Raw genomic sequence first — 25,420 nt, 5'->3', positions numbered from 1 at the left:
TTTCTCTCTTCTGCTCAATGCTGTAGCTCAATTGGAATTCAATTTATTGTCATTGTTTTTTTTTACTATCTTTCAGGTTTCCATTGTTTTTTCTCATCCCATTGTTGTTTGACAGTTGTTTTGCCATGTACTGTCCCTAATTTATTTTTTTAGAGTTGAATTTAGCTCAGTGGTGTTATTTTCTGCTTTCTTTCTCAGGATTTTGGCTCTTTTGCTGGCGCAGCCCCTGATATTCCATGGCTTAGGTTGCGTGATGTTGCTCCAGCTCACAATTTGCTAGGTTTGTTTCTTTCCAGAGACCCTGCTGGTTTCTTATTCTTTTTTTCGGGAAGGACTTTTTTATTAGGTTTAAGAGCATGTCTGAGCTTCCTCCTATTTTTTGGCTTGCTCACCTTCGTTTGTTTTGTTTTATGTGATGCTCTTCAGTTACTGGTTGTATGATGTGTTCAGGAATGCTGTGTGTCTTTGATTGCCTTCGACTAGGCTCGATCGAATAGCCTTTGTCAGGGTTATGTGACTCTTTGGCTGGTTTTTTGCAGGTATGGTCTTCCTTCACTGCATTCATTTTTGTATGGCTAAATTTATTTCAGATGGTTTCAATATCGGCTTTTCCTAGATCCATCTTTTTGTTGTTTTTGATTGTGGTTTGTTTTCGATGTCGTTGAGGATGGTTGCATTTCAATCGTGGCCTCGTACTTACTTTTGTTCTATGTTTGCTCATGTGCTGTTGCTTATCGGGTTGGGCCGTTCTTCATTGCTTGCTGCATTTTTAGCTACAGTAATTTTATATTTTTTGGCCTTCTGCTGTTCTGTTTCTACATATAAGGATTTTGCTGTTTTTGATGTCGTTGAGGGTGTCATTTAATGTTTGTTAAAATTAGTTAAAGGACCCTAGAGTAATGGAGGAATAGGATGAATAGATGAAAACCAAACACTTGAGATAAGACAACATGAGATAAACAGTTATGTTCTAATGTTTAATTGGAGTTGAATTATTTAAATGAATATATCCAATTTCTCTTTGCATAAGCATCATTTTATGTTCCATTTAGTCCTGCCAGAGTCATTCACTCCCCTTCTCTTTGCAGCTTTAACTCTGTGATCATGGAAAAGGTACATTTTACAAGATATGCATTTTGGGGGCATCTATTGGAGAATGGAGATATGACTGCAAGAGGGATGACACAAAATCACATACAAAAGATTCATTCTTGAAAGTATAGTCATCTTCAGCCCTGGTTTAAAAAACATATAAATGTTCTCATTGAAGAACTTACATGGTTCCAGCAATCCGAGTGCTGATGTGGGTATTGTCCATCTTCATTTAGCTTTGCCAAACCAAAATCAGAAATTTTGGCATTGAGTTCCTTATCAAGAAACACATTGCTTGTTTTGATATCCCCATGCCCAATTTTTATTATTGACTCTTCATGGAGGTAATCCAAACCTCTAGCTACTCCCAGGCAATTTTTCTGCCTGATAGGCCAGTCCAGTTTCAATCAGAACTTTACACCCTTCCCTGTAAATTATAGAAGATAAAAGACATTCAATTTCTTAAAGCCAAACAAAATGCCTTTTTTCCAAAATGCTTCTGATGGAAGGAAGAAATTAACTCACCAAATAGAGCACGGGACAGGCAATTGTTCTGCATGTTCATGTACCCAAGCATTAATTGGTTTCCTCCTACTATATCTCGTACTATATACAATGAATGATTACTAAACCTCGTACTATATCTAGTGTACTCGCAATATTGACTACTATAAAACTTCTGATTATTATTAACAAAACTCTCTGGACTGGTTAGATTACTAGCTGACAACCTTTCATCCTATATTATTACAATTATACATGAATTCTATGTGTTCTATCCTTTCTTGAAATAAAGCTATTCTGCTACTTAATACTGCTATTTGTTCTGAAACTTCGTCTATCTCAGATTGAGTCCAATAAGGGCTCAAGTATCTCATAAAATCTATAGCTGGCCTTAATTCTAATTTAAATCGTCTTATATTCAGTCTCAATTCTCTTAATGCATTATTTGCACTTCTAATCTGGTCTCTATATCTAATATGTCTTTTTTTATTTTCTTCAAACTCCCCACCTACTAGCTTCTTATCTGGAAATGAATCTCTCCTGCTCTCATCACCATTGCATTGAAGACCTCTAAGAGACCTATCTCTCACAGCAGGCGGCACATGTTCTCTAATCATATTCTCCACATCAATCATCATGACATCATTGTTCACTGAGGAAGAACATTGTTGATCATAATTTCTTTCAAGGCCAAGACATTGTAGATCTGCTGGTTGGGACGAATCTCCTCTAGGCTCATCTTCATTAGCTGTAAGCCTCTCAGGAGAGCCACCTCTCACAACAAGCTGGTTCAATCCCGTGATCATGCCCTCATTCTCATGATCCTCCAAGGAAAAAGTTTTGTTGTCCCGAGTATTTCTTTCACACTCTTGCTCCACTTGCTCCCTTCCCACAGCAGTCTCTGGTGCAACAGGGATCAGGTCTCTAGGAAAACTACAAACCCTATCAAGCTGAAAATTTCCCATGTTCATCTGCACGAATTCTAGTTCTCCAGGTGAGTGAAAATACCATTCTGGTTCCGTTTCTGCATCGGTCACTACGTTTCCAACTTCACTGTTTTGCTCTAGCGAAGAAGTTGAAATTGTGTTGTAAGCCCCATCACTGTTTGACGTTGCTGTGGTTTTACGTCTCTTTTCTGGAGGACCATCAACAGCAGCTGACAATGCGGCTTGAACATCTTGTGGAACTTTGTCACAAATTGTAACGCCACCGCTTTGAACTCCTGACCAATGATGCTTGAACCTGGTAATCGGAGTTTGATTGGATAATAAATGCCCACAAAACTTACACTGCCTACGACCGCCAGGTATCTCCTCAACATGCTCCCAGAATGGACCCTTTGGTAGAACCATTTTCTCCTTTTTCTTCTGTGGCCTGCAGGGGGGAATAACAAGTTCATTTTTATGGAGACAATACAGAAATAAGGATTGCATTCCATGGAAGACAATGAGATAAATCTCTGAAACAGAACTAAGCAAAGGAAAAGGCTGCGTATATATGTATATACCCTTCTGGTCTGATAATCTGATATTGTCTCTTCAAAAGAATGCCCTTGCAGCTGTGTGACAGAGATGATAATTGAAGTTGGTAGCAATACAAGCTGTGAGAACTGAACAACAATTTCAGCTTTGAAAAACAGAAACAATATTCATGTAATATTTTTCCTAGAGAAATAAAAGAGAGATCAATCCAGTATTGTTTAATTTGTGCAAGGGAAATTATTTTTTACGAGTAAGAAAATGAAAATTTTGAAGAAATCATTACTTTTTAAACAAGTAAGAAAAGGAAAAGACTGCATGCACTGCATGCATACCTCGATCGTACGGAGCAGTGCCCTTCAAAGAAAGAAGCCCAGAAGCGAAGGGAGCAAGTACAAATTCTACAGTTCGTCAACAACCAGCAAACATCCTATCCATAAGTGTGTTACGGAATAAACTGAAGCTGTAAAACAAAGCATGTATAATTAAATCAATCATTAGGAACAACTTCTACAAGTATCAACGATTTTAATATAACCAAATGGACACTTTTATTTGGAAGAATCAAAACAAATACTTATACAAACAAGAAAAGCAAGTAGAATTTATAGAATGAGTCAAGTTCAATTATGGATTAAGCTTATATAATTAGTGGTAGAAACAAGAAAAGAAAGTAGAATTTACCTTGGAAGGAAGAAAGACGTTGAACTCCAGGAGAGATGATTCAATCAGAAAAAGGCAGCACTGATCATCAGAAAGGTTTAATAAATTTGGTGAGGGAATTTAGGAATTCAATAACTTTATCAAAGTCTTTTTCTTTGGAGAAGTCAATAATTTGGCAGGAAGCTACAACTTTGGCGATGGTAAGCAAGCTGTTTCAATGATTAGCTTCTCGCTGATAATAATATAAATTATATATTAAAATAAATAATCAATCAAATTTAAATTTTATTATTTTTATTTATTTAATAAAATTAAATATAAAATAGTATATGGTTGTAAGTTTTAAATTCAAAATTTTTTATAATAATACGTAGTCTCCACTCTTTAATATAATAATACATGGTATTCAAGATGTAGTCTTTAATATAATAATTATCCATAATCATGATTAATTTCATATTAATAATTTAAATATTTATATTACTTCTATAACATATAAAATATTATTCACTCATCTTACTTAGTTTCTTAGTTTCTTTTCCCTTTCCTCATCCTCATCTTCTTCTCCTTTTTTTCTCTTTCTTCTCGGTTCTCTCTCTAAAATCAGCTTTCTTTTTCTTTATTTTTTTTTCTATTTATATTTATCAAGTTTTTATTCAATTACCTTAATGCTTTTCATCCATTTACACCTATTTTAAGTCTTCAAAGGCATTGTTGTCTTTTCTTATTTATTTTCTCTTTTTTTTTTCAAAACATCGCCGGTGCTGCCAAAGACATTTATCTCATCACTACCATATGAAGAAGGAATAATGTTCTGCTAAATGTTGAAAATACGAAGAAGGTTCGGATATATAAATATTTACTCATGAAAAAAAGAGAAAAATGGAAATTCTAGTTAAAATCAACTTATAGGTACTGTGAAACAGAAATGTATTTTGTCCAAACTAAAAGAAACCAATGTTGCATTTATAGAAGTTCATTGATTTCTAGAAGCAGGACATGGACAGTTTTGTTTTAGACATGAATGTACTTTACTTCTGCAACATTTAAGGGAGAAAATGAAGTCTCAAGTGATTATATTGACACAAGATGTTAAATTCATAAGTAATGGCCAGAAAATAGTATGAGAAATGGAAAAATTTCTTGAATATGTTATAACAAATTAATATTTGAGTAATGATTCACAGTTTGATTAGTTGTTAGAACCTTAATATTACAATGTGATGTTTTGCAATGAGCATTAAACCGAGACTAGCATGCATCAAATGTTTTACAAATGTTTTCCAATCAGCATTAAACAAAGAATGAAGGAGAATTTTAGAGAGTATAAGCTTCCTCAGTCAAGAAGGTAAACAAACTCCTCCTTTGGCCTGTAGTTTGTGTTGCTCTTACCACTGACAATTTCCAAAGCAATAACTCCAAAGACATTTATTTTTTGAACTCCAAAAGAAATGCTTCTGATGAATGGAAGAAATAAACTCAACAAATAGAGCACATGTACTCGTACACAAGCTTTAATTGGTTTCCTTCAACAATGAAAAGTTCCATCCTCAAACTCATGGCTAAGAATTAATAATTTGCTCTGCTTTCTTTGTTTTCTGTTCTACATTTAAAACCTAAGGGGTTGTACGTTAGAACCTTAATATTCACAATTCGAATATTTTGATTCACAATCGTTTGGTAAATCAGCATTAATTCATAGAAATGTGAGAAACTCTGCTCATAAGTTATAATCTCAAAGCATTAATTCATAGAAATGTGAGAACTTGTCGATCAAACACACACACACACACACACACATTAAGGGCTCAAGAATGATATTATATTACACTCTATCAGTTCTTGTAGGCCTACAATATTAGGGAAACTCCTGCATGGTGGGAGACACGTCTCCACTTAAAAACAACTACTGCAATACTAGCTGAACCTAGGAAATGCCTTGGCAAGTCAGAACCTACTACAGTGTGATGTTTTGCAATGAGCGTTAACCGAGACTAGCATCAAATGTTTTACAAATGTTTTCCAATCAGCATTAAACAAAGAATGAAAGAGAGTTTTAGAGAGTATAAGCTTCCTCAGTCAAACCTCTAGCTATGCCTAGACAAATTTTCTGCCTGGTAGGCCAATCCATTTCAATCTGAACATTGCATCCTTCGCTGTAAATAATGGAAGATAAAAGACATCCTACAAAAATCCAATTAAGTGGACACATAGCTTAAGGTTAATTCATTAAAATCCAATTAAAACAACAATGCTTACTTTTAATTTAATATTATATTAAGGGCAGCGTCGTCACTTATCCTACAAAAACCTTACAAAGGGAAGAAGCACATCCTTAGCGTTAGGATGCTCCCACTCCACTACTGACTCCCACCATTCTTTTGGTTCTATATACATTCTTTTAAGAGAAGGGGGAGGAGATGGCTGGCCATTTTCAAGCAATGGAAGACAAATTCCCATCCTCTTCAGCTTCTCACATTCTATAATCCAAATTACCTCGAGAGAATCGCAAATCAGTTTTGCATTGCAAATACTTTTCAGTTCTGGTAATCCAACCAAGTGCAGAAGTCTTAACTTGGGGAGTTTGAATTCATTGTTCCTGCTTTCTTCACCCATAACCCCTTCATCATCTGATCTTGTTCCAACTATTATCTCCATTTTCTCACATTCTTCAACTGTAATCTCTTCCAGGTTTGCAAGGCTTGGCAGCAAGACAAGAGGGAACAACTTCTTCATGCTCTTACAGCCAGAACAATTAAACCTTTTAAGACCAGAAAATATACCGTTGTAAGATGGCAAAGGTAGTGGAGCAGAGCAGTACCAAGAAGATGAAACCAAGCTCTCCATGCTATTGCAACTACTAATATAGATATACTCCAGATCAGTTGCATACTTTATTAGAGAGGAAACATCGCATAAGCTTTTTGCATCATCACATTCATTAATGGTCAGTTGTTGAATGTCCTCTGGGAACATGTCCCAAAAATCTCCGTCTCTGTTGATACTCAATTTACTCAAAACAATTACTTTATTTTTGTCATGTTCATAATGATTGTCATGTAGCAATCCTACAACAATTCTGTATTTTTTTAGCAATCGGGTCTTATCTCGAGATTTGAGATACTCCACGTAGTCTGAGTAACCTTCAAAATGGCATACCAAAGTTTCCAACTTCCTCAAGCATCCTACTTCCTTTCCTTTAACTGTTATTGGAGAATATAATGGAAATATAAAACGATTGTCAACAACCGAATCCTCCAGTAACACAAAGACTTGCAGGTGAGAGAGTTTAGGTAACAACCCACTAGGAAACTCCTTTTCACCACATCCATCCATTATAAGATAACTCAGGTTGCATAGACATTCCATGCCTTGAGGCATCTTTTCAAGTGCCAAAGAACCAGAGAGATCTAACCTTTTCAGTGCCATGAGCTTTTCTAATGACGGTACATGCCTTAACATTTTACAACCAATAAGCAGTAATGCAGTGAGATTCACCAATTCAGAGACAGAATCAGGCGGTTTTGTGATACCTGTATAAGACAGATCAAGAACCTTGAGCCCATGCAATTGCTCAAAAAATGAATCTGCAATAAGCACCAGTTGATTTCCGCACAACAATAGAGTTGAAAGACTGGGACACCTTGGTGAATGTCTGGAAGGAATTTCTTCAATCTGGTTATGCATCAGTGAAACTCTAGTAAGATTCTCTGTCCACTCCTCTACACCCGGCAATTCTCTTAACTGTGCACCTGCTTTAACCATGCCTTGAGAGTTCTCTTGCTGTATTTGGATGGCCATGTCCCTAATCAAGTCATGCATCTTGACATATCTTTCATCATCACCCCATTTCTCAGCACTTTCCAATAGGCAGACTCTTTCAAGTTTATTCAGCATCGATTGGCCTTTGTTAAATTCTGCCTCCCTGCTCTTCAGCCCTTTTATCACTCCCTCGTCAATCAAATAAGCTATCAAATCCTCTCTAGGGATCATGAAGTCTTCTGGGAATAATGCACAGTACAAGAAACATCGTTGCAGCGCTGACTCCTTTAAGTGCATATAACTAAATCTTAATATTTGGAATACCTCCTCATCCATGTCCTCCTGCCGAACTCTTGATTGTTTCAGTTCCTCTAAAGCATTCCTCCACTCACATATATCATCCACTCCCCTCATGGTTCCGGCCATTGTTTTAATTCCTAGAGGCAAACCAGCACATTCTCTTGCCATAGATTTTGCAATTTCTTCTACTTCTGGAGGAATACGTCCAAGTATCTTTGTGAACAGAGCCCAAGCTTCTTCCATTGAAAGAGGCTCCACTTTGATTGTCTCCTGGCAGACCATTCGCTGACAAACTTCAAATGATCGAGTTGTAAGAATTAGTTTGCATCCCTTCACTTGGATAGGAATTCCCACCACATCAAAATCAAAACAGTTCCACAAATCATCTAAAATGAGAACCCACCGTTGTTTCTCAATTAATGCTTTTGACATTTTGGCAGCCCTTTTCCTCTCGTTGTCTTCATTTGAAAGATCTAAACGAATGTCTCTTGCAATAAGATTCTGCAATTTATAAACACTAAAATCCTGCGATACCGTGATCCAGTGAACATGAGGAAAAGTGCCAGGTTCTTGTAGAAGCTGATTGTAGATATGTGTGAGCAATGTTGTTTTGCCAACACCCCCCATCCCGTAAATGCCAATACTTGATGAGGCTTCATCATTCATTATCCACGACCAGATAGCATTCTTATTATTTTCAAACTCTCCACCTGTTAGTTCTTCAGTTAGAAACACATCTCGTCCGCTCTCATCGCCATTACGTTGAAGAGCTTCACGAGAGCTATGTCTCACAACAGGCTGCCCAGGGTCTCCAACCATGTTGACTAGTGGAGTACGGAGTTGATCATGATATCTTCCATGGGTAAGACATGGTGGATCAGTTGGTTGGGAAGAATCTTCTTGAAGATCATCGTGATTAACAAGTGGCCTCTCATGAGAACTACCTCTTACAACAGGCTGCCCAGTTACTCTCTCCAGATGTTGCCTTTGTGGTGCCACATTGTCGACTTCAACATGTAAAATAGTAGGTAATGGATCTCCTGGAGTCTCATTTGTGTTGCCTGTAAGCCCTCCAGAAGAGCTAGCTCCTGCACCAGGCTGCACAACTCCTCCAGTCCCATTCTCTATATCATCCTCCATTACATTATTGATCTCTTCCAAAAATCTTTCAAGTGCTTGACCCATTGTACCTGGTGCTTGTATCCTTCCTGCATCTCCTGCCAAATTGTCGACTTCATTGTTTTGTTCTTGTGGAGTGGTTAAAATGGAATTTTCATTAAAATTGCTTGAACTTGCTATGGTTTTATGTCTTTTGTTGCCACTATGCACAGCTTGAAAAGCTGCTTCTTGAACGTCTTCAGGCACTTTGTCACAAATTGCAACACCACGCCCTCTGACTTGAGACAAATGCAATTTGATCCTCGAAACGGAAGTAGCAGCAGCAAATTTATAGCCACAAAATGTACAGTTGAAAGGACCATCATCCAGCTTCTCAACAAAATCCCAAAATGGATCCCTCTGTCTAGCCATTTTCACCGCTTTCTTCTTTGGCCCTTCAAACATCAAATAAAAAATTGTCAAAAGTAAGGCATAAAAATGGATGTTGAGTTAATTGGAAAATAAGAACTCAATCTTAAAATGAAAATTTAGAGGAAATCATTATTTTTTAAATAATTAAGCAAAGGAAAAGAGTGCATTCCTCAATCTTACAAAGCAATGCCCTTCAAAGAAAGAAGCCCAGAAGCAAAGACAGCAAGAACAAATCCTACAGTTTGTCAACAACCGGAAAATTGTTAGTTATTAAACTTGTTTATCAAGATTAAGTGTATTGAAGTTAGTTCAATGAATAATCATCCACGTTAGAAATACTATGAATCTAGAAATACTATGAATCTAGAGTAAGTATTGAAGAGTCTAATATTAATAAGGTACTTTGAAGATTGTAAAAGATATTTTATAATATCTATATATATTATATGGATTTGATAATGAAAGATGTGAGAGTACCATTGTTTAGTGTATTGTATTCCACCAAATTGTGTGAGTAGTGATCCCTTCTCTGTTCTGTGAGTATTTTTCCAATAAAGTGGTATCAGAGCTTGAGAGTAGATATGGCTTCCAGCAACAACAATTCTCATTTTCATATTCCCCGTCTTACCAAACAAAACTATGATATGTGGTGTATTCAATACAAGACACTACTAAGATCACAAGAGTTATGGGAGTTAGTTGAAGATGGTTACACTGAACCAGAATCAACAAGAGAAGAGGCAGCAAGGAGTAATGCAGAAAGACAAACATTGAGAGAATCAAGGAAGAAGGATAATAAGGCGTTATTCAACATTTATCAAGGACTTGATGAAGCAACTTTTGAGATGGTGGCACCAGCAAAGACGTCAAAGGAGGCATGGGAAATGCTTAATAAGACTTATAGTGGAGTTGAAAAGACAAAAATGGTATGGTTGCAAGCATTGAGAGGAGACTTTGAGAAGTTGAGTAAAGAAAGTAATGAGACAGTTTCAGATTACTTCACAAAAGTAATCTCTGTGGTTCACCAGATGAGAAGGAATGGTGAAAATATTGATGATGTTCGTGTCATGGAGAAAATTTTGAGGTCTCTGGATTCAAAGTTTGATCATGTGGTCGTAGCAATTGAAGAATCAAAGAATTTGGAAGATCTGACAGTAGAAGAATTAATGGGATCTCTGCAAGCCCATAAGCAGAAAATTGATAGAAGAGGAGAAGAAAGATCTCTTGAACAAGCATTGCAGACAAAGTTAACTATGAAGAATGTTAATGAATCTAGCAGAGGAGCATTTCAAAGAGGAAGGTTCATTCATAGAAAAGGAAGAGGAGGAATATCATTCAGAAATCAAGAATCTTATGGAGCACGAAATCAAAATTTTAATTTCAGAGGCCGTGACAGAAGCAGAGGAAAAAGTCATGGAGGTTATTCAAATTGGAGGAATAATCATGCAAACATACAATGTTATAATTGTAAACAGTATGATCATTTTGCTTCAGATTGTTCACAACACAAATTTGAAGACAATAATGTCAACTTTGCTGGGAAAGAAATTGATTATGAAGAGCCTGCATTATTGTTGGCATGTGGAAAATTTGATGGAAGCAACTCCAGCACCTGGTATCTAGATATAGGAGCATCAAATCATATGTGTGGTATGAAGGAAGCATTTGTTGATATTGATGAAAGTTATAAAGGTAACATTACCTTTGGAGATCTTTCTCAAAGACCAGTTGAAGGAAGAGGCAGAATTCTTATTGAACTTAAGAATGGTGAGCAGAAGTTCATATTAGAAGTTTTTTATATTCCAGACATGAAGAACAACATTCTAAGTTTGTGGCAGTTTTTAGAGAAAGGCTTTGAAGTGCATATGAAAGATAAGAATCTGAGGATTTTTGACGAGTTTAGAGCTGCAATTGCTTCAGTTAAAATGACTAGAAACAGGATGTTCCCTCTGGATCTGAGCATATATATGTTAACATTCAGAATTGATGGCTATCTTTCCCAGAAAGGATTCACAAGATGCCCTTACGAGCATGCATTATATGTGAAGAAAAGTTTACAAGGCAGAGTAATGTTTGTTTGTTTATATGTTGATGATATACTTTTCACAGGGGGATGCTCCAACTATGATTCAAGACTTCAAGCAATCGATGGTAAAGGAATTTGAAATGACAGACTTAGGTCTCATGGCCTATTTTCTGGGATTAGAGGTGAAGCAGTGCAGTGATGGAATCTTCATTTCACAAACCAAGTATGCAACAGAAGTTTTGAAGAAATTTGCCATGGAAGATTGTTGTCCAGCAGACAATCCAGTTGAATATGGAACCAAGTTAACTAAAGAAAGAGAAGGAGATCTAGTTAATCCTACATACTACAAAAGTATTGGGGGTTGCTTGCATTATTTAATATGTACCAGACCAGACATTCTGTTTGGAGTTAGCTTGATTAGCAGATATATGGAGAAGCCAAGTTCACATTTGAAGACAACAAAAGGATCCTTCATTTTGTTAAAGGAACTTCAAGCTATGGATTGTTTTATTCATCTTCGCAGAATCTTGAAATTACAGGTTACAATGATAGTGACTGGGCAGGAAGCTTGGAAGACAGAAAAAGCACAACTGGTTTGTATTTTTTATGGGAGAAACAACTTTCACATGGAAATCAAAGAAACAATCTATTATTGCATTATCCACATGTGAAGCAGAATACATTGTTTCTGCATCGTGTGTGTGTTATGCAATATGGCTAAGGAAACTGATGGAAGATTTGCAGCAGAAATAGAGCAAGGTTACACGAATCTTTGTTGATAACAAGTCTGCTATAGCACTTGTAAAGAATCGAGTTCATCATGAACATTCAAAACATATTGATACTCGATTTCACTTCATTAGAGAGCACATAAAAGAAGGCGATGTGGAGTTAGTTCATGTCAAAACTAATGAACAAATTGCAGATATTTTTACAAAGCCATTGAAGACTGATGTGTTCTGTTATTTGAAGAAGAAGCTTGGAATCATGAAGATGGACTGTCACGACCTGAATCCCGGATCCATGACCGGCACATAGGCAAGGTTCCCCTCCAAGGTTCCATACCTATGCGAACCCAAACTTACATACAAACTTATCCTACTCAATCAGAGTTCAACGCAGCATTAATAACAAAATCAACTTCATAATATAATTGAATTGTCTTAATACAAGAGTTTATATAAATTCAGAGTTTTGGAGCACTAACTAGACATAAAGGGAAAAGGTACAATTTACAACCAAAAGAGCAGGTTCTGAGGTCCAACAAAGTGACCTGCTATCAAGCTATAAGCCTGAAAAGGATAAATAATGAGAGGGTGAGTTCAACAACTCAGTGAGTAGATAACATTCAATATACACACACGAGGTAATACAGCAATGAGAAATATATATACAATTGGCTTTAGGTTCTTATGGAAGTGTTCTCAAATTGGCCATAACAAGAAGATCATGTGGTAAAACTCGTCAGAAAATCAAAATGCAATGAGCATGAGGCTCCGTACTGTGGGATGATCAGTCCACGCAGGTTGGTGACTCCCCCAACCAACTAGGGTTCAGATACGATGTGCACAAAGACTAACACTACCTGTTAGCATGGGTATTCTGACTGACATACCATAGGTTCATAATCATAATCAAACAGACATATTCATATCTCAAGGCTCAACTCATGACATCAATCAAATGAGGAGCTATCAATTCAGAAGTCAATTCAGAATATATATACTGGTTCATATCAATAATTCGGATTCAACAATTGATCATGCTTATCATAACAAAGATAATAATCAACATATATATTATCAAAAAGCATGATCCAATTCATATTAACAAATCAAATATTTATAATATTTCTCATGCATATGGAAAATTATCCACTCACCTGACTCGAAAGCAACAAAACTCAAAGCTGATATCGAAGAAAATCCTACTGACGTCCCGCCGGTAGAATATCAGGATTATCTGAATGTAAAGGAGACATATTTAAGAATGACTCAAAATAATATATAACCTATTTAATACACTTATCTAAGGGTATATTCCATAACCCTATATGTTTTTGAACTAACTAGTTATCTTTCCTAAAAACCCAACATTTAACGGTTTTCCCGAAATCTAATTCATAATAAAACAATTAATAAAATTGGTAATAATTCACTAAATAACCCTCAATTATTCATCAAACCAATCTGAAAAAGGTAATATTACAGCTAGGGACTAATCTGTAATTTATCATATTCTTAAGGGTCAAATTGCAACTTTTGTCAAATTGGAGGACCAAACTAAAATTTATCATAAATCCATGAATATACTGAAATTATGTCCATAATTCATCCTCATTTCTGTCCAGATCATCTCATTATACTCCAGGGACCATTCTGGAATTTTACCAAATTTTTAGGGTCAAATTGTAATTTTTGTCAAATTGGAGGACCAAATTGAAAGTGTTAAATTCTCTTATCTATACAGTAATTCTGTCCATAATTCATATGTTATTCTGTTCAGAATCTCGGAATAGGCTCAGGGACCATTCTGCAAATTTTCCAAAGTTTGGGGACTAAACTGTAATTTTCCAAAATTGAGGGACCAAATTGAATTTTCGTCATCTTCAACCTCCAACTCAGAATTCTCACAGGTTACCTACTGTTCTTGCCAAATTTCTAACTCAACATTCACCATTTACACAATTCATAACTCAAAATCATCACAATCTTCCATAATCAACTCATTAATCAATTACCCATAACAATCAACCCCTAACATTCAATTTAATTCATCAATTAAACTCAAAACACAAATTTCATAACCCTAACATTTATCAAAACCGAAATTAAAGCTAAAGAAAACATATTATACACATTAAAGCATAATCTTACCCCTTTTTACTTATTTCCTCCAACTCCTTTTCTTTTTCCCTTATTTTCCCCTCTTTTCTCTTCTTCTTCTTCTTCCTCCCTTCTCTCTCACGGTTTGTTCTCTCTCAAAATTCAGATCCCTCTTTCCTTTTTTTTTTACTTCCTATTTATATTTATTATCTCTTTATTCAATTACTACTATACCCCTCATTTAATTTATTCCTACATCTAAGCATTCAAGGGCTTTCTAGCCTTTTCCTATGTCTTTATATTCAAAACATTACATGGACGGAACAAGTTTAAGAGGGGAGAATGTTAGTTATTAAACTTGTTTATCAAGATTAAGTGTATTGAAGTTAGTTCAATGAATAATCATCCACGTTAGAAATACTATGAATCTAGAGTAAGCATTGAAGATTCTAATATTAATAAGGTACTTTGAAGATTGTAAAAGACATTTTATAATGTCTATATATATTATATGGATTTGATAATGAAAGATGTGAGAGTACCATTGTTTAGCGTATTGTATTCCACCAAATTGTATGAGTAGTTATCCCTCCTTTGTTCTGTCATTGTTTTTCCAACAAAAACATCCTAGCCTTAAGTGTGTTAACAAAATAAACTGAATCTGTATAATTAAATCAATCATTAAAAATTCTAAAATTAAATAGGCAGGGACTTAATGATATATTTTCCTACAGAGATGTTCGTTAAGCAGATTAAAAATTATAACAAATATTGAATAATTTAAATAATTGTCAGAAAAGCAATCTAAAATAAAAATTTGGAAGAAATATAAAAATTCTGCTTGTTTTTAAGATAAGTAGTTGAAGTTGATGGCAATATGAACATGTAAGAATAAAGCTATGATATGAGTTTTGAGTTCTAAAATAGATTAGAGTAGGATTTACCTTGCAAGCAAGAAAGGTACAGATCAAGAACTCAAAAAGAGGTCATTCGATTCAATCAGAAAAAAAAGCACAGATCATGAGAAAGGTTTAAGAAATTTGGTGAGGGAAATTAGGAAATCAATGGTATACTGAGAGAGATCTCTCTCTTAGTGGAAGACTAGCTATTAAAAAATTCACTGCAATTTGGAAGCAACTTTATGTTGTTTTCTTTGGAGAAGTCAATAGATATTGGTAAACAGCAAGTTTATTTCTGTATGCAAAGACTAGTCTCACTCACTGCCTCCTGGAAACCACCAATGTCACTCTCATGAATCACTTTCTGCTTTATTTATTCACACAAACTATTCAACGTGTTCACATTACACTGCCTCAAATCCTTGAGTCTACTGTTGTTAGATATCAAAATGTGAATCTTTCTGTGGTTTTGGAGTTCGATCTAATTAAGATTATCATTGAAGGGTGAACGAAGAATCCCACACAAGATCACAGATCGTGATCGTCAAGTTGGATGTCAACACGCCAATAAACAAGACATGAAAGCTAAGGTAGGACAAGTGCTCGTTCGAGAATCACCAGTTTGGCCGTCGCTGTGACTTTACTTTTATGCATAGCTGTGACTTTTAAATGTTCTGTGATATTTTAAATACTAATATCTCAGCCCATTCCATGTTTTATTTCCAGAAGCTATAAACTTTTTAGAAATCATATTCACAGCTGAAAGTGATAGCCAAACTTTTCCAAGAAGGCCTTTATTCTCCAAAGCAAATATTCTATGAATTGAATTAAATGAAAGGTTACTCTTAGAGGACATGGCAAACAACATAATAAATACACTTCGACAAAAGGCTCGGGCAGTATAATTGAATGGAAGAGCCACCCCTAACTGCATGCGCAAAAAAAAACAATACACTCATTGCCATGCTTATGCAGTATGACGTGCATTTGTCCAGGTAATCATGGGATGGTAGAAATTTCATATTGCATCCTTTAACTTTAAATTTGCCTGAATCAATGACAGAACTGGGATCATCAGCTTGTGTTGAATTTCATATTAAATATCTTGATCGCCTGATGTCTTAAGCAAGGTGTTCCAAGTAGTCAGGAGAGCATGGATACAGATGATTTATTTTTTCATCCATCCTGCTGCCAAGAGATTAACTTAAATTCTTTAATTTATTTAAGAAATAAAACCATTTAAAGTCCAATATTATTCCTGCATACATCACAAAGCTGGTTGATTGTGCATCAAAAGTATCATTAAGTCTCTTATTTTACATATGTATTTATTATTTTTATTTGGGTTTTTTATAATAATTGATGTGATTTTTAGTAATGAAGTTTCTTTTAATGTCTCGATAGGTTTTTGGAGCTTAAATGAATTATTTCAGAAAATTCAACGTCGGAATTCGGAACAAAGAATTGAAGAGAAATTTAGTTGAAGATTGAAGCAAATCTTGGTTCAAATAAGTGCTCCAAATTTGCCCCAAAAATCAATTCTAGTCCAATTCTAGAAAAGAATATCATATGATCTATTTCAAGCCCAAACATGCCTTATGTTGTGTGCAAACTTCAACCATCAAACACTCAAGGTTTCAATGTCAATCTTAGCCCAAATAATAGGTACATTTGTATCCTTATTTGATGCTTAAATTCAGCCCCAAATCAGCCCCAAATCACCCTCCAAATCAGCCCAAACACAATCCATGATCCTACATGTCCACACAATAAATAACATTTGATTTATTTGGGTAATTCATTGATTCAAGAGGGCAAGCACATGGATGGAAAGCTGGAGGGGACATTGTGACATTATTTTGGGTCAAAAGAAGAAAGAGACAACTCATAAAGGAGGAAGAAAAACGTGCACCAAAGTGTTCTCCAAGCTGGCCTGGTTTGATTTTCCAGAACACCTTTCGGTGTTTTGTCCATAACTTTTGACTCAGATGTCCAAATGAGCTGTTCTTTAATGATCTGGAAAGCTAACAGAATGGCCTATAAATATGTCTCTAATAGCCATCTCCAGGGGAGGCTTCTAAAAGGGTCGAATTGCTGTCCAAAGTTAGAGTCAGATTTGTGTCCGAATTTTTACTGAAATTGTGTTGTGTTCTTCTTTATAGATTTCGGTTCTTTAGCTTGTAAAACTCATTATTTCAGTTTGATTCAAGTCATTTTATGTTTATTAAAGTGTTATTATATCTAATCATGGTTGGCTAATCTTCTTCTTGGATCCAAATCAAGGATGATGGTGGTTGAGGTGAGTTCTTTAAGATATGAATGAATCTTAATGTCTATCTTTTCATTTTCTTCATGAATGTTTATTATTGCAAAGAAATTTTAGAAATCATTTAGGTAATGTTATAATCTTGAATTTTTATGCACAAACCTTAGTTTTGGTATAGAGATTGCTTGATTCAATGTCTTACTTAATATGAAAATATTTGTACATTCTTAAGCAATAATCAATCTTCATCCTTTTAAACTTCATTGTAATATCTTCCGATCTAATATCACCATCGTTGATATTAGGTTGAGTTATCTTATATATGTTAAAGGAATCACCAATACATCACCATTAAAATTGATTTGGACCAAGACTTACTTTTTCTTGTCATTTAAAATCTATTTACACTTTTTCATCTTTGAAAACAAATCCATCAATCATTTTCAACCAAGTTATTGTTAATTTAATTTCTCTTGAGTTTTGTTTTGTTACCTAGCTTAATTTCCAGATCTAGCTCTCTGTGGATATGACCTCGATCTTACCGAGTTAATTGCTACATCGCACACTCGTGCACTTGCGAGTTAAAACAAGCCGAACATAAAAAGCGGTCAAGCAATTTTGGCGCCGTTGCCGGGGAGCTAGCAAGCAAAGGTAACAAATTTCTATTTGATTATTGGAAAACAAAAAAAATACATAAAAATAAAAAATCAAATGGCTGGTTTTACCGCCTAAAAAAAATAAAATTTGACCTCAACTTTTCGGATATTGGACTGTGGACTGGACTATTAATTGTTGGATTTTTGTTGGTTCAACCATTTTTCTTTTATTGTCTATTCTAATTAGTTTATAATATTTATTGTTTATATTATAAGGCTGGTTTTACCGCCTCTTGTTTATTTTATTTTATTTTGTTGTTTATTGTTGTTATTTTTCTTATATTTATTGTCTGAAGTGCTTGGCTGGTACTACCGCCTTTTGTTCATTTTATTTTATTTTGTTGTTTATTGTTGTTATTTTTCTTATATTTATTGTTTGAAGTGCTTGGCCGGTATTACCGCCTTTTATTCATGCTTGTTATAATTATCTTTTAATGTTTATTGTTGTTACTATTGCTTATTAGTTAGAGAGTGAATTTCTTAATTTGTTGTATTTTTATTTTTGAGCTATTACTTTATCTTTTACGTTTCATTTACTTTTATTTGCAATCTTTTTTTTTTCTTTTTCTTTTTCTTTTCCTTTCCTTTCGTATTCATATAATTGTTATATTATTGTTTTTTTTATCATGGCTAATGTTGAAGATGTAGAGGGTGAAGGGAGTGTTCAAGGTAATGGACCTCCACAATTCAATGATCAACCTAATTTTCGAACTCTTAGAGAGTATCTTCACCCGGCTAGACAAAGTACACCTTCGTGTATTATCTTACCTCTTAACCAACAAGCTTTCAATTTGAAACCGGGCATGATTCAACTTCTTCCCACATTTCACGGTATGGATTCTGAAAATCCATACATACACATTAAGGACTTTGAAGAGGTATGTAATACTTTTATTGATAGAACATGCACCGAGGAAACTATTCGTCTTAAATTGTTCCCATTCTCTCTAAAGGATAAAGCCAAGCTTTGGCTAAACTCCTTGCGTCCTAGGTCTATAGGTACATGGAGAGAAATGCAAGCTGAATTTTTGAAAAAATACTTCCCCACTCATAGGACGGCAGCCTTACAACGTCAAATGATGAATTTTTCTTGTAGTCCAAATGAGTCATTTCACCAAGCTTGGGAAAGGTTCAAAGACTTGTTAAATGCATGCCCCCACCATGGTTTTGAGATGTGGAGGTTAGTGAGTTTCTTCTACGACTCTCTTACCGCAGATTTTAAAAAGCTAGTGTCAACCATGTGTAATGGTGAGTTTTATGACAAAGAACCAAGTGAAGCCTTTGATTTCTTTGATCAATTGGCTGAAAACACAAAGCAATGGGAGACTTCTCTCCCACTTCATGTTGAGTCTAGAAACACCTTTTCTCATTCAAGTGGGAAGTTCCAATTGAAAGAGACTGATGACCTCAATGCTAGATTAGCCTCATTGGCTAGGAAAGTAGAGTCTCTTGAGATTAAAAAAGTGCATGTCATGAGTGAACAACAAGAGGAAAGTTGTGTTGTTTGTGAGAGCAAAGGGCATAGGACAACTGAGTGTCCTACCATTCCAGCCTTCAAGGAAGTGCTATATGGCCAAACTTCTGATTCAAGTAATGCTAGAAAGCCATTTTCAAACCAAGTAGGCAATCCCTACTCTGAGACCTACAATCCTGGATGGAGGAACCACCCAAATTTTGGATGGAGAAATGAGGGCCCTTCAGTACCTCAAACATTTCAACCTCCACCCCAACCATTTCATGCTCCCACACATAACACATACCAACCACCTCATAAGAGATCCCTAGAGGATACTCTTCAACAATTCATACAAACACAAGGAGGAATCAACAACCAAGCTTACAAATTTCAAGACCAGACCAATAGGACCTTAGATGACATTCGAAGTCAACTAACCAAGTTGACTCAATCACTAAGCATTCAAGAGAAGGGAAAGATCCCAGCTCAACCAATGCCAAATCCTAGAGGTCAGGTACACATGAGTGAATCCTCATCTAGTGAACCTTCAAACCATGAACAAGTCCAAGCCATCACTACCCTAAGAAGTGGAAAGATTGTTGACAAAGCTATAGGTTTTGGGATTCCTAGAAGTATTGTGGAGGAGGAATCTAGGGAAAGTGAAGAGGAAATCAAAACACAAGTGACAAATGAGAGCTTGAGTGACAAAGAAGGTGAGATAAATGAGAAAGAGATGAGTGAGAAAGGAGATGATTCAAGCAAAATTGGAGTCAAAGTGAGTGATTTAGAATTTGTTCCTAGAGCACCATTTCCACAAAGGTTAGGGAAACCTAAACATGATCTTATGAACTCAGAAATCTATGAATTGTTCAAACAAGTGAAAGTCAACATTCCACTCCTTGATGCAATTAAACAAGTCCCATCTTATGCAAAGTTCCTCAAGGACTTATGCACAGTCAAAAGGAGATTGAATGTGAAAGAAAGAGCCTTTCTAACTGAACATGCTAGTGCCATCATCCAGTTTAAGACCCCTCCCAAATACAAAGATCCTGGTTGTCCTACCATTTCATGCATTATTGGAAATCATAAGATAGACCAAGCTTTGTTGGATTTAGGAGCAAGTGTGAATTTGATACCCTACACTGTTTACGAACAATTAGGTTCAGGAGAAATCAAGCCTACTCGAATCACCCTTCAATTAGCTGATAGGTCAATCAAGATTCCCAGGGGTATTGTTGAGGATGTGTTGGTCCAAGTAGATAAATTCTACTTTCCTGTTGATTTTGTAGTGTTAGACACCGCACCAATTCAAGGTTCTAATGCTCCCATCCCAGTCATCTTAGGTAGACCTTTCCTAGCTACATCCAATGCTTTAATCAACTGTAGGAATGGGGTGATGAAATTGTCTTTTGGGAACATGACTGTGGAGATGAACATATTCAATGTCTCTAAACAAATTGGTGAACATGAGGACATTAGAGAGGTAGATTTGATCCAAACAGTTTGTCAAGAACACTTTGAGAGAGAGTGGATCAAGGATCCATTGGAGAGAACTTTAATTCATGATGAAAGATTTTATTCTTTGGAATGTGTTGATGAGGAAGTAAGAGAACTCGAGACTTATCTAGATCCAATGCCTCTTATGTCAATAGGTCAATGGACCCCATCATTTGAGCCTTTGATTTCACCCCAAGTGAAAGCTGAGGCATCTCTTGTCCAACCTTATAAACCAGAAAGGAAGCCTTTACCGAGTGATCTTAAGTATGCATTTCTAGGGGAAGATGAATCATATCCTATTGTGATTTCATCAAAACTTAGCATAGAGCAGGAACAAGAACTTTTGAGAGTGGTGAGAAAACACAAAAAAGCAATTGGGTGGACTATTACTGACTTGAAAGGAATTAGCCCTCTTTTATGTACACATAGAATCTATCTTGAAGAAGAGGCTAAAACTGTGAGGCAAATGCAAAGACGATTGAACCCAAACATGAAGGAAGTAGTAAGATGTGAAGTGCTTAAGCTACTTGATGCGGGTATCATTTACCCCATTGCAAACTCAAAATGGGTTAGTCCAACCCAAGTTGTCCCAAAAAAATCTGGAGTCACGGTAGTGAAAAATGAAAATAATGAGCTAGTACCAACTAGAATCCAAACTGGATGGCGTATGTGCATTGATTATCGTAAGTTGAACATGGTGACTAGGAAGGACCATTTTCCACTTCCATTTTTAGACCAAGTGCTTGAAAGAGTAGCCGGAAGAGCTTTCTATTGTTTTCTTGATGGATACTCAGGTTACAACCAAATTGAGATTTCTTTAGAAGACCAAGAAAAAACCACTTTCACTTGTCCTTTTGGTACCTATGCTTATAGAAGAATGCCTTTTGGCTTGTGTAATGCACCAGCCACTTTTCAAAGGTGTATGATGAGTATCTTTAGTGACATGGTGGAAAATTTTTTGGAAGTTTTCATGGATGATTTTTCAGTTTATGGGGATTCTTATGAGTTGTGTCTAATGCATTTAGAAAAAGTTCTTGAAAGGTGTGAAGAGAGGAATCTTGTACTTAATTGGGAGAAATGTCATTTTATGGTGACACATGGCATTGTCTTAGGTCACATTGTCTCTTCAAAAGGGATAGAGGTAGATAAGTCAAAGGTTGAAGTCATTCAAAAATTACCTACCCCTCGGACTGTGAAAGATGTGAGATCCTTTTTAGGACACGCTGGTTTTTACCGAAGATTCATTCATTCTTTTAGTACCATTGCCAAACCATTGTGTAACTTGTTGTCACAAGATGTTCAATTTGATTGGACATCAAAATGTCAAGAAGCTTTTGAAAAGCTTAAAGGGTTGTTGACCACTGCACCAATCATGCAAGCTCCTGATTGGTCTTTACCATTTGAACTGATGTGTGATGCTAGTGATTTTGCGGTAGGGGCTGTTTTAGGACAAAGAAAAGATAAGAAACCTCATGTCATTTATTATGCTAGCAAGACTTTGAATGATGCTCAATTGAATTACACTACAACTGAAAAAGAACTTTTAGCTGTAGTATTTGCATTGGACAAGTTTAGGTCTTATTTGGTTGGATCTCTTGTTATTGTTTTTACTGATCATGCAGCATTGAAATACTTGCTCACAAAACAAGATGTCAAGCCACGTTTGATTCGATGGATCCTCTTACTCCAAGAGTTTAACCTTGAAATTCGAGATAAAAAGGGAGTAGAGAATGTAGTGGCTGATCATTTGTCCCGTCTTTCAAGCTATGAGACCACAATTGATGAATCTCCAATAAATGAATTCTTTGCTGATGAAAATTTATTTTGTGCAGGTACTGTTTCCTACATTGGCTCTCCATGGTATGCTGACATAGCAAATTACCTAGCCACAAGTCAGATTCCTTCTCATTGGTCTAAACTTGACAAACAAAAATTCTTGCGTAACGTGCGCACCTTTTTTTGGGATGACCCCTACCTATTTAAATACTGCCCTGACCAAATTGTTAGGCGGTGCATCCCTGATCATGAAATTCCAAGTGTAATTAATTTTTGTCATGCATTAGCATGTGGTGGGCATTTCTCTTCCAAGAAAACCACTGCCAAGATCTTGCAGTGTGGTTTTTATTGGCCCACCATGTTCAAAGATGTCCATGCCTTCTGTGTTGCATGTGACCGATGCCAACGACTAGGTAACCTTACTAGGCGTAACATGATGCCCCTAAACCCCATTCTTGTTTTGGAAATATTTGATTGTTGGGGGATTGATTTCATGGGACCTTTTCCAAGTTCATTTGGTTACCAATTCATCCTTGTAGCTGTTGATTATGTGTCTAAATGGGTGGAGGCCATTGCATCTCGAACCAATGACCATCGAGTTGTGGTCAAATTCTTGAAAGAAAATATTTTCTCTCGTTTTGGCATGCCCCGGGCTATGATTAGTGATGGGGGTAAGCATTTTTGTAACAAGCCCGTTGGGATTTTGATGAGAAAATATAGTGTAATTCACAAGGTCAGTACCCCCTATCATCCACAGACTAGTGGCCAAGCTGAGTTGGCAAATAGGGAGATCAAGAACATTCTAGAGAAAACAGTCAATCCAAACCGTAAAGATTGGTCCCTACGACTAGTTGATGCTTTGTGGGCATATCGCACTGCTTACAAGACCTCTTTAGGAATGTCTCCTTATAGGCTAGTTTATGGAAAGCCTTGTCATCTCCCTGTTGAGATTGAGCACCGTGCATATTGGGCCATCCGGCAATTCAATGATAATGAAAACGAGGTTGGCAAAAATAGAAAGCTTCAATTGGATGAATTAGAGGAGCTGAGAAATGATGCATTTGAAAATGCAAAAATTTCAAAACATAAGATGAAAGCTTTGCATGATAAACACATTTTTAGAAAATCCTTTCATGTTGGTCAAAAGGTTCTCTTGTATAATTCACGATTACATCTCTTTCCTGGGAAGTTAAGGACAAAATGGATTGGTCCATTTGTGATTAAATCCATCTCTGAGCATGGTGCATTTGAGGTAGAAAATCCTAAGAATGGAAATGTTTTCAAAGTAAATGGTCATCGATTGAAACCTTATCTTGAAAACTTTGTGGCTGAAGTTGAGACATTGGATCTTGAAGATCCAATACCATTGTAGTATCAGAAGTAATGAGTTTTTATTTTTATTTTTTTTCATTTTTTTTTATTTTTTTTTCCTCTTTCTTCCATCTCTTATATTTTCTTGTTCATGCATTAGGGACAATGCATTATTTTAAGTTGGGGGGGTGTGAGGTTCTTTATTTTCAAAAAAAAAAATAAAACATCAATGTTTTCTTTTAGTTGTGATATGCAGGTAAAAAAAATCAAGCAAGAAGTCAGCTCATGTCCAATTCAATCAGACATTCATCCTTGAGAACAAAAGGGGAGTAACAGTTTTCTAATCTTTATACTTTTCTTCTCTTTCTTTTTTTACATTGAGGATAATGAAAAACTTAATTTTAGATATTTAATTATGTTGAATGCTTGAGATAACCATGCTTGTTAAAAAAAAAAAAAAACTTGCATTCGTATGTGAATGAGACTTGTTTAAGATCAACATTACATTTTTGGATTCATTATTGTGTTGAACATTGCATGCTTTAATTTGGGATAGATAATATCTTATAAAGCAAGATATAGCATACTTTTTTCTTAAGATTATTGAAGTACATCTTTCCTTGTAAAAGTTGTGTGAGTTGTGTGATTATGCATGAAAGATGAGTGTGATGCTTTACTTGTGATCATCCCTTTTGATCTAGTCCTAAACAAGGTTTAAGTAAATAGAGTAATCATTATTACACAAATGTGTACAAAATTCTATCTACTCCAATGTTTTGAGTTGCTCAGTAACTAGGGGTATTCATCACAAATGTTTATCTTTACGTCAAACGGCAGCTTGAAATATGAGTATGCAAAGCACTTTAAGTTTGTGACTTTGTGAGTAACCGGGTGCATTCATCACAAATGTTTGTATTCGCGTCAAAAGGGAAGTGACCACTTAAAGAAAAAGAATAAATAATATCTTCAAAAAAAAAAAAGAGAAAAAAAAAAGAAAAAAGAAAAAAATATATATAGATATTTCTCTAGTTTGCAACCTTGTTTGTAGTAGTAAGAAGGGAAGATTACAAGTTGAGTTTTTGCGTGAATCAATTATGTTGGTTGCATGATAAATACGATTGAATTTGGAATTTTGTATGGATGTTTGATTTAGAGAATGTGAGTATGCTTATTTTTCTTTATTTGTTATTGTGTACACTAAGTTAAAGATACCAATGTTTGCATGATATGTCCTTTAAGTGTGATGAGTCGAGCCTAATTATGTTATTATTATTCTTTTTATTTCAAAGGTTTTATGTTTTGTTTTGCTTGAGGACTAGCAAAATCTAAGTTGGGGGGTGTGATTGTGCATCAAAAGTATCATTAAGTCTCTTATTTTA

The 25,420-nt window shown here is 35.6% G+C and overlaps 1 protein-coding gene and 1 long non-coding RNA gene across 2 annotated transcripts; both read right to left on the bottom strand.

The window, feature by feature from the left end:
• Positions 1-5,921: 5,921 nt before the first annotated feature.
• LOC133668611 (probable disease resistance protein At4g27220) lies at positions 5,922-9,486 on the bottom strand. Its single transcript, XM_062088568.1, has one exon. The coding sequence runs from the start codon at positions 9,360-9,362 to the stop codon at positions 6,039-6,041; it is 3,324 nt and encodes a 1,107-aa protein (XP_061944552.1). The 5' UTR covers positions 9,363-9,486; the 3' UTR covers positions 5,922-6,038.
• A 2,993-nt stretch (positions 9,487-12,479) lies between these two features.
• Positions 12,480-14,661, bottom strand: LOC133668374 (uncharacterized). The gene is made up of 3 exons (XR_009833687.1): positions 14,232-14,661; positions 13,238-13,317; positions 12,480-12,647 (listed from the first exon to the last, which is right to left on the bottom strand). It is a non-coding gene; the product is annotated as an uncharacterized LOC133668374 (long non-coding RNA).
• Positions 14,662-25,420: the final 10,759 nt, after the last annotated feature.

Source organism: Populus nigra, chromosome 11 (genome assembly GCF_951802175.1).
Source record: "Populus nigra chromosome 11, ddPopNigr1.1, whole genome shotgun sequence".
Taxonomy (NCBI): Eukaryota; Viridiplantae; Streptophyta; class Magnoliopsida; order Malpighiales; family Salicaceae; genus Populus; species Populus nigra.
This window is presented reverse-complemented; position numbering and strand designations above follow the sequence as displayed.